Source organism: Oryzias latipes, chromosome 17 (genome assembly GCF_053564925.1).
Source record: "Oryzias latipes strain Hd-rR chromosome 17, Olatipes_Hd-rR_3.1".
In the NCBI taxonomy this organism is placed as follows: Eukaryota; Metazoa; Chordata; class Actinopteri; order Beloniformes; family Adrianichthyidae; genus Oryzias; species Oryzias latipes.
The window spans coordinates 24600001-24614648 of NC_136253.1; the positions used below are offsets into that span (position 1 = coordinate 24600001).

Consider the following 14648-nt stretch of genomic DNA (forward strand, 5'->3'; position numbering starts at 1 on the left):
AAAATGAATAATTTTATAAAATGTCATTGTTGTTCATGAGGCAATAAGGTTGTGTTTCTCGTAAAACTAATGTGTACTTTCTCAGCAAGAACTTTTGATAATTTTTTTATTGGTCAGGTCAGTGTTTTTCCCAATCAGGAAGTATTAAGCATTGGTTTGTACCTGATAATTTAGTAATCCTAAAAACTTATTTGAGCTCTTATTAATCTGTCACTACATCCCCAACCTGTATTACATCCATACAGCCTAAATTGCATTGTTGGAGCTTGTGTAGTTTCTCCATGAAATGAAATGTAAAATGTGTGTTATTATACCCACTACACATGTGACGTGACGCATTCAAGAGCGGGTTTGCAGACAAGAGTATCATAATCGTGTTTGCCAGCATTCTGCCAAAAACAAATGTGCTGCTGCAATTGCTGTACGAGTCAAAGGTGAAAAGCAGCAAAGTTATAGGAGGATGAGTCCCTGGCAAGAGCCTGCCTGAGAGCCCAACTGAATGACTTCTGCTTGTTTTCACTCTTCATCGTTGCCATGATGTGTGTAAATCAGAAAAGTTGAAACGGATTGAAAGCTCATCCAAATGTTTCAAAAAGAAGGATGAAGGTTTTTTCAGGTGTCTTACTGAGACACTTTCACTTCTGCAGAACGATGGGTTGCCTTTTAAAATCCGGGAGGACGATTTTCTTAGTAAAATTAATGTTTGCCTTTTAATAACCCAGTATGGGAACTCTTAGCGTCTTTCCATGGTGAAAAGAAGCATTCATGTCTTTGCAAAAGAACAAAGATGACTAAATGAATAAATGCATTTAATAAAACATGTTTTCCTTAAATAATCAAGATATGGTAAATGTTTTTAAGAAATGCACATTTTCAAGAAATTTGTGGTCTACATTTGAACGGCCCAAACAGCATACAGGAGGTACGAATGGTCCAGAAATGCACCGTCTTTTTGGGGCCGCAGTTACAGAGTACCCCACCTTAACCCATTAATGCCGTAACTAATTTGGGGAAAAAAAGGCATCTTTTTGCTTTCAAGTGCTTCAAACTTAAATGATAGTAATTTTGGAGCAAAAGTAATTTGATGCATATTTACATCAATAGGCATCAAGTGGTTAAACCATGGCTGCCTATTTACGTACATTTTCTAGCATTATTTATGCTTTTAATGGTTTTAATTAAAGGCTCCATCGTATTCAGCACCATCACTGATGGGAAACAGTCGAAAAATGATACTATTAACTTGTTTCATCTTTGCTGCTAAACAGTCTGAGCCCATGCAGCCGTGTGTTTTTTATGATTCTATCTGTAAATTACACTGCAAGGCTAATTACTGCCGTGTAGAAGGAAACCTACTGTAGCAGTAGAACATCTTGCACACAATTAACTTTTTTTTTAATTCAGGCATCCATAGAGTTTGTTTTAAAATTACACAACATCTGTGTTCCAGGATATTATAGTTCACTGTTTTTTCAGATGCAAACACTCAAGAGTGTGAAATTTGAAAGAATAATTAATTTTAGGCTGAAACTTGAGAAGACAAGGGTGTTGTAGCACTCCTCAAATTTTTGGAACTTGCTCAAGCACCCACACATGTGTCTACAACTACGCACAAACAAAATCAGAAAGAGGAAGAAAAAAAAAAAGACCTCAAAGCACCTGCCAAAGAGTGAAAGAGGAAAAATGTGACTAATTACATCCCTCTCCAAACCACTGAAAGAGTAAATGCCAAAGAAGTGACATGAATATTTATGGTGGGGTAGGAGGAATTGTTGAAAATGATCCGGAATGGACTTGTGAAGTGAAAGGATAGGCTGCTTTACACACAAACTGATGATTATTAGACTGACAGGCCACTTTAAAAGACGGTTTATTCAGTGTTGATCATCAGTCACGACTGTAAGGGCTATAAATACATGATATTAGTCTGTGTTGCAATTTTGTTACTCCAAAAATATTCATTTTACATATTATCATATCAGATCCCAAAAAATTCCACACAGATATATGACACACAGCTTTCCACATCCCGCGTGTCTTTTTTTGTGTTGATTTAAAGGTAGAATATCATAATATTTTCCGTGTTTGATGGTTTTCCAGGTTTACAAGACGTCCTGCCAGAGTTCCTGCGCGGCCGCTTTGTGCAGGCAGCCCTCAGCTATGTGGCATGCAACTCCGAGGGCGAACTGATCTGCCGTAACAATGACTGCTGGTGCCAGTGCTCGCCCCGCTTCCCAGAATGCAACTGCCCTTTTGCTGACATCAAGGTCATGGAAGAAAACCTGGAGAAGTGCAAAGTGGCCTGGAACAACTTCAACCAAGAGTTTATGGAATCAGGTCAGTTGAAATGCATTTTTTTTAGGTGGTGTTGTCTTGCAGATGAGAGACCTGGCAACAGGACATAAAATCATCTTCTTTGAAAAGTTTCCCCGCACATCCAAGCTGCTTCATCAGTCTGAGTGGTGCAAGATTAAGTCCACATTTGTTTCCTCCTGGTGGGACACCCATATTCCTGCAGTCCTGGCTCATTAAAGGAAATTAAAGCCTTGTTTCCACTGAGTGCGACGGTTCGGTCTAGTATTTTGAGCGTTTTCTTTACAAAATTGACCCATTAAGCATACCATTTTGGGTCCCTGTTGGTTGTAGATCCACAGAAAAATGGAACAGAATGATTAGGGCGGAGCAACTGTCGTCACACGATGAAACCGGTTGATTGGCTGGAGGTCATTGCAACAATAGAAAGCACCAAACCAGCGCCACCATTCTCGGCTGAATTCATCTTCGGCGGCTGCAATCTTCTCTCAAACAACATTATAGGGCTTGTGTATGCAAAGTACCAAAGGCCGAATAGAAAAAAAGGAACTCCTGGATGACCGCCATTGTTGTTCTTGATAGCTTCCCTGTTGCTGTAATCGCATTAAGACAAAAAGCTACACAATCAGTCTACACCCTGCATGCTCTGTGACGGTCCAGCTTTGAGTGGAAACGCTCACCTGAATAACCCTGACCGTTCTAAACCAGATCGTACGCCTCAGGAAACAAGGCTAAAGGAACTAAACCAGTGTATACGCCTCCCCTCTTGTAATCCTCCTATCCCCATCAGAGGGTCATTGGGTTTGGTCGGGCTGGACTTTTGATTTTCTTTGGAACTAATGAAAGGGCAGCATGGTAAATAGGACACAAACTGCACAATTAAGAAAAAAAAAATAATAATAAAAATGTCTACATAATTTGGTTGAAAGTAAATGCACCCTAGCTGCATGACACATTACCTCCTGAAATTTGGCTAAATCTCTTTAGTGAATAAGTGAACAAGTACAAGTTTAGCCTAAAAACTTTGAAGTCTTTTTTGGCAACAATTTAAAGTCCTGTGGAAGAAAGTTGACTGAATTTTTGGTGTTGACTATAGCTTAATGAATTAGGATTTTCTGCTATGATATCTGTCTTTTATCTTTATGAATGAATCAGTTTTTTGAGTTCCAGCATACCTTTGTATTGTATGAGGTAAAGTTTAAAAGGTGAAAAATATTACTCTGTTTCATAAGCCAGAGTTAACGTTGTATTTTACTCTTCAAGTATTGCACCATCTGGTGATGAAGGGAACTCAATTCAGGTTACTCCTTCGAACACTTTCTTAAACCTCTCATTACAAAAGGAAGGACCAGACTTTGGTTCAAAGCTGACTTTTTAACCTTACTTTGATTGTAGACAGCTTTTTGATGTTTTAGGATATATACTAATGGGTTGTTTTTAAACTTTGTTGCTTAGGAGAGAACTTCCCCACTTGATTCCCTAATAAGCAGTAAGGATTTGCCAAGAATTTTCATTAGTATCTTTTGTCATTCAAACGGCTGATGATCTTAGCTGATATATTTACCACATCGGATCATGGTTAGGTTTTACATTGACTTCACCTGGGGTTAATGTCCTAAAATATGTGGCTGGAATGAATATTCATCACCTAAATATTAGAGTTTCTGTTTGGTTGCAAGTGAATTCTGATGCGTATGGTCTAAATGTGAATACACATTTAGGTGTATTGTATCAGGTGGGATTTCACTTTAGTCAAAAAAAGCAAGCTATTCATTCCTGCAAGGACTTCATCTATGGGTGTGAATGGACTCTGTGAAAATGTGAAAATGGAATGTATGATTTTTAACAGGAAAAAATAGCAATAACATGTATAACCTAGGGCACCTGTAGTGCAGAAAATAAGATAAATACCAAATAATTGTTGTAGGTGCATTGGAAATGACATATCAGACAAACCAAACCAAAATAAAGTGGTGATTTTGTTTAACATTGCCTGTCCAGCTTGTCTGCCATTAATTTCAAATCACTCAGTTTCTTTCTGAAGCAATTACCAGTAGTTAACGTGTAAAAATCAAGTAATATTCTTAAATATGTATGATGGTACCATCTTTACTACACACTCAATGTTAAAATGGTAAACTCTGGTTGTTAAAAGTTTATTTAATGTTTAAAATAAAAAAAAGTTGCATTTAAAAGATATAGTGTTTTAAAGTTAATGCCAGTTTTATCAAAAAAGAAGCAACTGACTTTTTTTGCATTAACGCAAAGTGACAAAGGTTTTTCGAAACTTTTGAAACTTAGAGGAGACTTGTTACATGGAACAAACCGTTTGACTGAGATCCAATTGTACAGTTTTCATTTTTTTAATATATATATAAAATACCTTTTGATTTGATTTGCACCAGTCTAAGAGCTAAAGCAAAGAAAAAAGAAAAAAAAAAACATTAATGGGTGAATTGAAATCACTTTGAATAATGTCCATTAAAGCAATGCTTCATAATGAAAAACATGATTGTTTTTATTATAATTAGCCTTAAACAAAAAATACTTGCATAAATAATAAAGAACATTTTTATTTTTTTTTTTCATTTTATTAAAACATTTGGATGGTCTCAAGTGATCTACTCACTAAAACATTTATGCTTTTTTTTTACAGAAAAGTGATAAACACATGGTGTGGACTTTTAGTAAGTTGAGAGAGACACGTTTCAGGGGTACAGCCTGTCTTGTTTAATTGAATCCCAACAAGCTGGTGTGTTTGAACTGAACACAGACGGCAAGGCATTTGTGCAGCGATGTTGGCAACGATGCAGAACAAGCCAGAGATCGCTTAACTTCACAAAAAGTTTTCTTTTCTTCTTCTCAACTCATCAGCAGCCCACCTTGGAAGATGTTTCCAATATTTAATTGGCAACAGGTTTCTGGCAGCTTCGTCTACTCTTTGTGCTCACCGCGCATCTCCCTGTAGAGTTCAGGTGTTAGTGCGAGCAGCGCCGTTCGTGCGAAGGTTGCGTGGTGTGACACTCCGGAGGTAAACAGTATTGCCGTGCGCTCATTCAGCCTCATTTTGACAGCACATAATTTTACAAAGTTCTTGTTCGTTATTCCAAGTATTAAAAGTTTCTAAGGATGCCCCCACAGTGTCAACGCGCCAAGAGAACCATGCCACGGATTTGTGCTGCTTTTAGATGTGTCTGAGTTTGAGAAATGCGCTAAAAGTGCCATGAAAAGCACACAAACACGTGCAGCTTGAAAAATGACTGCCTCACTTGCACTGAAGGGGGTCTAATTTTTAGGGACATGCTCTTCCTTCTTAGACATTTTCACTGTTGTAATCAAATTCGGGACATTGAGATAAAAAATTAGGGCAAAATATTGAGAGCAAGGAAATATATACGAAAAAGTTAGCTATTTTTTTTCTATCTTCCTTTTTTTGGGAGGTATTCTTGTGCATCATCCCATGCACACAGCCATTCATTGCAGCTTCTAGGGGTGCCTAGGAAGCTAGGTTGTATCTGGTCTACTGGGATGGACTGATACATTTACTGTGGTGAGGCGAAAACAACAGGGAGGATGGTGTGTGTACCAGGGAGACAGAAGGAGGATGAAAACCAGACTAAATCATAGTATGTGTAAGAGTAGAATGGAGAGTGATGCCCTCAAAGACTCTGCTGATCAACATACCAAGTCCCAGAGTAAATTTGATAGCTATGAACACAAAGCACAAGGGCTGACTTCTGAAAAGTTCTGATTGTTTGGTGAATCTCATGCAGGGGTTTTGGAGGCAGGATCCCCTGGGAAGGGTTGAAAACTTCTCGAGTAACACACTTTTGATTTGTGAAACTGGGAAACCGTCTTGCCTCTGCTGCTCGTACAAGAATAACTGATTTTAGCCTTTTTACAGAATTGAGTTGCCACAGACTGAATATGTCTTCATGGCTGTTTCACATGTGGTTTTTTTGTGCGGGTGGTGTTGTCATGTACTGTATTTTTCGGAGTATAACTCGCATTTTTTGCATAGTTTGGCCATAATTTTATGTAGGTTTTTTCTTTTTTTTTCAAAACATACATTGTAAATAGGTTCACATATTGATTTTCCCATTAACAACTGCTGTTTAGTGGTTGTTTCCCACTGACATCCACTAGAGAGCACTGCAGGTGTGTGTATCAGTATTTGCAACTGACAGCAACACAGAACAAGAAGCGCCTACCAAAACAAACATGGAGGAGAATCTGCTCGTTCTCCTCCTAAGCGTCATCTGTGTCTTCCGTGTACTGTAGATGAGATATACGGTCAATGCTTCCATGTAGCGACGAGGCCAGAAACTTGACGGTAGCTCCTCCCACACACATCTAGTTTATGAACACATTTTGGGACAAGCATTAAGCATTCATTTGATCCGCATCAAAAGTAGCAGCAGACCTAAAATTGACTCGTTATTGGCGTTTGGTGGGAACGCCGCGTTATTTGGCGGATTTGTTCAGAAGGGTTTCACTTTTTCCCCAAAAGTGTGACCCATACTCTGGAACCACTTTTTTTCTTCTTTATTATGCATTTATTTGTCCCCGCAACTTATTCTCCGAAAAATATGGCACTCAGACTCTAATAAAAACATTTTCATAAACCTCTGGTGATGAAATCTGATATACAATTTCTTAGTTTTCATCAATTGGAGGAAATATTTATATGTTCTATGTTCAACATTACAACTCTTGGCAGCGCTTCTTGTGTAATCAAACCGATAAACATTTGTGATTTAATTTGACTTTTAAAAAAGCCTCTGAAGTGGCACTGGTTAAAAGTGTCTCAACACGTACTGTACGCCTGGCATTTTCCCTAAATTACCCCAAAAAGATCCAAACAAATATGCTGTCGACTGCGTTCTTCGCAGTGTCTAATTCATTCATTTTAACCGAAATGTGCTCTTCAATTTTCATGCACTGACAGAGATTAAAAAAAAAGAAAAAAGAACCCTAACCTCATTTTCAGGCTTCATATCGGTATGCATCTGTTGCTCTCGAGGATTTGCTAGAGTAGAAATATTAAAATTCTGTGTCGCAGCCAACACTGACTACATCTTCGGAGACTTTAGCGTTTACATAGTGACCGAGACAATTATATTCAACCCACTGGCATCCTGAACTGACAGCTTCATTGGGTTTTAGGCATAACAGCTGTTGACAACAAATGAGGTCTTGAAGGGGCAAGTATAGATTCTGCTGCAGCTGATGCTTTGGCTCATCCGACTGGTCTTAAAACTGATTTAAATTCTTCTTCATCATAAGCAGTCTTTTTGTTTGTGATCATTTTATTGAAGTTCATTTTATTGAGGATTTTTCTTTTGTCCACTTAACCACACAATAATGCAAAGTTCTGGATTTAAGTGATGTTCTCTCTATTTGGGACCCATTTGTTTGAATACAGAAACATAACTTATTTTAATCTTGGTAGAAATAACATAATAGTAAAAAAATTACCGCTTAAAAAAATAACGACTGCTTTTTGCGGTTCACATACAGAGCACTTGGCCGTTGATCACGCGTTGCAAGTTAAACCAACTTTGACCAATCAGGGACTATAACAAGGAGCCGGAGTCAGGAGGATCCATGTGCAGTACTTTATCGAGGACACATGGCACATGGAGAGGTAGGCGGCTGGCAGATGTGGGTTAAAGACAGGTGAGAGTTGAAGATCAGGATGAGGCAGCTGGTGAATGAATGCTCAGAATTGTAGGCCAGAGACACAAGCAAGACCATCAATAATCACTGCTGGGAGTGATTATTGATGGGAAACAGCTGTGGGGCTCCTGGGAGTGACAGCAGGGGTTGATGGGAAACGGAGTGTGGATACCCAGAAAGTGTTAAAATTATGGAGATAGTTCCCGCTGATGGCCAGAGGGGGAGACAGAGGACCAATTCGTGACAGACTAGGATTTGGTTGTGACATATGAATGGCGTCATTTAGAATTCACAGAAGTGCCAACCATTTGAAAATTGATCATGTACAAGCAATTAGTAATTGCGGCTTGTGTCTGTCTGGAATTCTATAACATCAAGTGTTTCATATATCGGAACAGAGCTGTGAAAGACAGAGCCTGGAGCAAGATTCACAGGATTTGTACCGCTTTGACATTTTGCCCCAAGACTCTTCTAACTGTAGGTGGCGGACAAGTAAACAGTGGAAAAGAAGAAGAAGCAGAAGAAGCCCCTCTCTGCTTGTCCAGTGTAAACACCATGGGCTAAAAAGCTTATTCGTGAACTTGCAGCACATGCCCGGTGTTAACGCAGCCCTACTGAAAACACAGAAGTATCTTTGGAAGAATGCCAGTGAAATGAAGGAAATGCGTTTGTTTGCTTTTCTGTGTCTGTTGGGGAAATATAGAAAGTTGTTTCCAGATTTCATATTTGTTAGTTGACGTACTAAATGCTATTATAATTTCTTTATAACATCTTTAGAATATTTGGGAATTCAATGTTTGGACTTTTAGAAGTGTCGTTACAAGTTGTCCATGATTCTTGATGCCCACACAAACCCTAACCCCAGCACATCTTTTAAGTCAAACACTGAGGTTTCGACCAGCAAAAGTCATAAAATCACTTTAAAAACAAGACCAACCTTCTCTCTGTGTTGTTTTCTCTGTCTATGTACATTGCTCAGGATTTTATTTTTATGTCAGTTAGATTTGGATTTGTTGGATTTGTTCAAAAGTTGTTCTGTATTAATTAGGTAGTGCTGCCCTACCATGTTCAAAATACCTGCATGGTTGTAATTTAGCTTACGCTTGAAACTTCTGTTTCCTCTGAAAATGTTGCTGAAATCAATTAGTTCACATATTCATTCAGACCAAGTCTAAATTCCAACTGCATTTTGATCTTTGCTTCTGGTGCCATATAACATACCTTACTTGGTGTGGTACTTGGCACTTACATGGTGTGGGGTATTAAACCATGGCGGCTCCATTTGCAGTTTTTAGCAACTTAAATCACAAATCATCTAAAGGGAAAATAAAATTAGGATTATGTCACATTATTCTTTTGTAAATAAATTATTTTAACAGATCGACTTCAGCAGACGGGTCAAAAAAGTAAGACTAGAGCGTACAGCAACATGACTTATGGGTGAAAGGGCAGACCTTAAGAGCTAATCTCATAATGGAATGCAAATAGGAGCTAGAATTACCACATCAATAGCATGTTCTACCCAACACACAACCCATTAAGCTGGATCTTTGGGACACTTCCCCAGTTCACAGGAGGAATGTGAGTTGTCAGGCACCGAGCATGTGGAGCGCGAGGAAAGGGTGTAACTAACAAATGAGGCTGCTCATCCATGAAACATAAGACGGAGCATATTGGTAATTAAGATTCAGTTCCCTGCTCCAAGGGCGGCCAGGATGTGGTGTTAACTTCACACTGAGTGACACAGACGAGGGTTAGAGAGCCTTCCATCTATCGGCATCTGCAGTTTGTTGGTTATGTGAAGTCCTGATCAACTTATCAAGTTCAGTTTGGAAAATATTTTGAAGGAGCCTCACTGAGGCTTCAGTGTTGATGCATATTTCATTAAATATCAACTTTTAAAAAGGAATCTTGTGTTTCCCACTTTTGATTATCTATTAGATTTAAGTGGCATTTCTGTAATTTACCCAGTAGGCTAAGGACTTATGGTTATTTATCTCCAAGACGTACAGTTTTGGGGATCTTTCATTCTGGAATTTAGCAGTTTAATTCCAATAGTCATAAATAAAAAATAAAAAAAATGCTGAAAGTAAAGAGCAGTGGCTTTTTCTTCTACTTTAGCAACTCAACTTTATTTATAAAGTGCTGCAACCTCAACTAATGCCTTCGTCACAACTGCACTCACGGGTGGAGACGGTTGAAAAACGTGTTCATGACTGCATTTGGCGCGCACAAACTTTTAAGATTGTAGATCGCTGTGTGATCCCTAAGAGTGAAAATGTTCATGCATGTTTTTTCTACAAACATGTTGCAGGCGACATATCAAAGCGAACACTTAAATACTATGTAAGGGTGAAGTAGGTGAGACACAAGGGTGACGGACAGATTTTTTTGTTATTTTCAACCGACCTGAACCCTGCACACTGCGCAAAAGGCCAGTTAGTGCCGTTCAAGTGATATGTGTGCCCGCCCCTTGCACACTCCTTGCTTGCAGCCTTGGAAATTAGACAATCAGAGCATTCTTCGTGTGGACATCCCACAAAGCTCTGTATTGCTTGCCATGTTTGTTGCACTGGAATTGTTGGCATGGGGTTGTGAGGGGCTGTAAGGTAGCGGCAAACCGTCTAAGCAAAAGGATTGGAAGGCTCACTCTGTGACAACGGTTCCGCCCACAAATCAGAGGCGAATTTCTTCTGATGAACTCCTGCTGCTCTGCAGAAAACAGTTTTTTTTAGATTTTTGGTTAACAACAGCATGCATAAAGCAGCATGATCATAATTAAAGACGCACTCGGATCACATTTACCATGGATCAAAGATGACTGGAGTGGGACTGTGAGGGAACTCCAAGACACTAGAACTCCCTAAAATGCAGCCGTCTATGACCCTCCACAGACCTATGCAGATGCAGGTGACTTAGGCATGAACAAGAGAAAAAACTATGGCAAAACTGAATCTGTCAAACTGCACAGCTGGAGCAAATCCCTCCAATAAAATAAGCAACATGTGTAAAAGTGAATGACCCGAAACACCTCTCTTGTCCAAAGTTTTATAAGCCCATAGAGTCGACAATGTATCACAAATACCATCAACAGTCAGTTTTCTGTCTTCTGTGTATAGAAAATTGAAAACCCTGTCCATGTTGGAGACAATGTGGCCTTTCACGTGTGCTTACTGTCACTGTGGCATAATGACACATTCGTAGCCAGGGCAGTGTGATAAAAAAAGAGTTGTTGGAAAATGTATATTGTGACTAAATAATAGTATTCTATTAAAAAGTATATTTTAACACTGTGACTTTGACAGCCTCCCTGTTGATTCCTTCCTGGGTAAGACACATCACCCCTTGTTGCCCTGACACATCGATCAAACTTTGACTTTGCAAGTTTGAAAAAAATAAAATAAAAATACATTGACTCAAAGAATAAATTTTGAGTGCTTGAGTGCTTTCTTCAGTCAAAAAGAGTCAGAAGACATATTTTTAATACAGTATTTTCCCTCTTTTCAACCAGGATTCTAAAAGTCCTACACATTTTGACAAGGAGTGACATATCCAACCAAGCATTTAAATAATGTCACCAATGTGAGGAACTGCTTTATATGCTGCTTTGCACTGTCGGGCACGGCAATAATTTGACAAGCCGGCAACGCCATCCGCAACTGTTGATGTCAAAGGAGTAAACATGCTAATAATGTCGTCATTAGATCAGCCTGTCAGGACAGGCACCCGACTACAGCCGTTTGGGAATATTAAAATACTCCAACAGTATAGTTTTGGGCTATTTAAATTTAACTTGTGACATATGGCAGAATGTATATTTACAAAAAAGAAGAAAAAAAAAGCTCATAGATGATCAGGAAAAAATATATAAAAATGGGCAGATTTTTCCAGTGGTCTTAAAGTCTCACTCCATATTTAACATATATCAAAGAGATTTTATCTTATTTTATTCTATTTATTTGGTATATTTTGTATGAATAGTATGTGATTTTAGTTAGGTCTTTTAGTTATGATCATGCTGTTTTTTGCCAAAATCTAAAAACCTGCAGAGCAGCAGTAGTTGTGGGCGGGACCATAGGAGAAAACCTTCCCCTACTTCCCATCATCCATCTATTTAGACTCTTTCCTGCTGGCTTACAGACCCTCACAACCCTAAGCCAACATTAGTGGTGCAACATAAAAGTCAAGTGGGTCTAGTTGTCTACAAGGTGACACATAAGAATGGAGCGGAGCAGGGAGCTTGTGGCCCACTGATTGCAGTTTTTACACAACAACAGGAAGCTTTTTCAAACTATAGTTTTTCATCTGCTCCTCCTTGAAAAAAAGGAAAAACACTCAGAAATGTAATATGTCCTCCATCATGGGAAAATCCCACAAGAACATGCACCAAAAACACAATTTTCATCACTGTGCCTTTTGTAAAATTCAAAATCTAGTGCAAAATAATATATTTGTAATATTTAAATGAATCATTTAGCTGTATCAATATTAATGTTGACACTAAGATGCTGCAAAACAATCCACCTTTACAATATTAGACCAAAACTGTTGTACAGGATGTTAAAACTTTTGTGAAATATTCAAAGCACACAAAAAGCCTCTTTTGCTTATCAGTCAGTGACATTAATGGTGACAGCTTCAAAATGTGTTTTGTAAAAAGCTTTTAGCACCACATTGTGCTCAGCTGTTGAGCTTGTGCTGCCCCTGCTGTTTGGAGTTTTCCAGAGCAGTGAGAAGCAGCATCCTTTAACTATCATCTCATTATCCATGGCAGTTGCAAATGAAAGATGTATTTTTTATTTATTTTTTTCTATCTGTCAGTGTGTCTCTTTCTTTCTTTGTAGGGGAGAACATAGACAACTTTACCTGACCGTTTTTCTCCGCTTGTCATTCTTTGCTCTGGATAACAGATCGCCTAATTGTCTGTTTTCTCCAGTGATGTTGATTAAAAAGCATCTCTTCAAGCGAGCAGGGAGCTCTTTGAGATTCGGTACCTCCCACAAATAGTCCTGGCATGAATTCCACTCTGCGCTAACTGGAGTCCGCTGCTTTGAGTGTCTGCTCAGCGTCGCCTTTATTGCTGCTATAAAACATGCTGTCTCCGTTTGCTGATGTATTAAGTGCACATCCTGGATTTCCCCCAACAATAACACCAACTAGAATTGTTCTGTTTAATTTTCAAAGGAAATATTTGGCAACATTCAGTGCCCTTTCATTCTCTTGTTCGCTTACCTTCAGGTTAGCAAAGGAGCTTTTTTTTTTTGGCACAGAAAGACTTTCCTTGACTATTTTTCTTGTTTAATATATTTTTCAGTTTCATTTCTTCCAAAAGTTTTGCCTTTAACTTTTAATCATACATCTGTTTCATTCAAAGTCTATGATTAGAAATGCTTATATAAAGGTTTAATCAAAAAGGATTACAAATGATGAAAAAGGGCTTGAAGATTGGAAGAGACAAGACTAACTCCCTGTTCCTACATTTTTGTTAGGGATTATTTGAAGTACAAACACCAGAAGGATCATAAATGATTTTTATTACATTAAGAAAAAATGCCATTTGGTTCATGAACCCAGCATTTGCATTCTGACAAGATCTAAGAGTTTAATCATCTGGGTAGGATTTCAAGAAGCTGAATATTGGTCTGTATTTGAACAACCACCAGGATGTTTGTCGAAAAAAATAAGGTTTTTATGACAGAGGGCCACAAATAATAAGAAAAAAAATACATTTACAAGAATAATTTAATAACATTATGGGGAAAAAAGTTGCAATTTCACTATGAGCAAAAAAAGTTGTCATTTTACTAGGATAAACTTACAAATTATAAGAGTAATCACAAAATTATGAGGAAAAGAATCAATATTTGGCAAATTAAAATTATAATTTAATAAGTAATAAATTGAGAATGACCAAGATGAAAATGATAAATTAATAAGGCAAACATCTGCATCGAAAAAAGCCCCATATCATGTTTCAAATGAGATTGGACGCGGTTACTTAGTAGTGATTTTACAAATAAGGAAATACTAAGTCTTTTAGCACGTCAACTGTGTTTTATTATGCTATGTGGACATAGAACAGAATGTGCAGGCCTCTTCAGAAGAAGATTGTAGATGGAGGCTGAAGAATGTGGGTGGAGATTGAAACAACCAACTAGCCTGTATTTTGGAAAAAGCATCTCCTTGTTAATGGAGATACTTTTTTCTAATAATGTTACAACTTCATTGTCTTAAAATTACTACTTTTTTCATTCAATTCAATTCAATTCCATTTTATTTGTATAGCCCAAAATCACAACAACAGTCGTCTCGATGGGCTTCGAAGTAAAACATGAAATCAAAAGGATCACGAATACAAAGAGTTCAATAGAAAAATACTAAAATGAACTAACAAACTGACTACGCTATACTGGCATCCCTGCCCTTAGACCCCCCTTCGCGGTAAGGAAAAACTCCCAAAAAAACCGGATTCCGGAAAAAACGAAGAAACCTCAGGGGTGCCCACATGAAGGAGGGATCCTCCCCCAGGACGGACAGGCGATTTACCAGAAATCTTAGAGAAGAATTAACTTATCTAAATCTACAACTACATATATAAAAGTCCAGCAGACGAGCTTCATCCAGCCGTGGTTATCGGGACAGTCAAAGGCGCGAGT

The 14648-nt window shown here is 38.3% G+C and overlaps 1 protein-coding gene across 3 annotated transcripts in view; it reads left to right on the top strand.

Moving 5' to 3' along the window:
- brinp2 (bone morphogenetic protein/retinoic acid inducible neural-specific 2) overlaps positions 1 to 14648 on the top strand; it is a 281900-nt gene that overhangs the window by 227561 nt on the left and 39691 nt on the right. For all 3 annotated transcript variants that reach the window (XM_078934944.1, XM_078934942.1, XM_078934943.1), the window contains one exon: positions 2101 to 2337. In XM_078934944.1, the coding sequence (XP_078791070.1) occupies positions 2101 to 2337 (237 nt within the window). The remainder of the gene's footprint in view (positions 1 to 2100; positions 2338 to 14648) is intronic.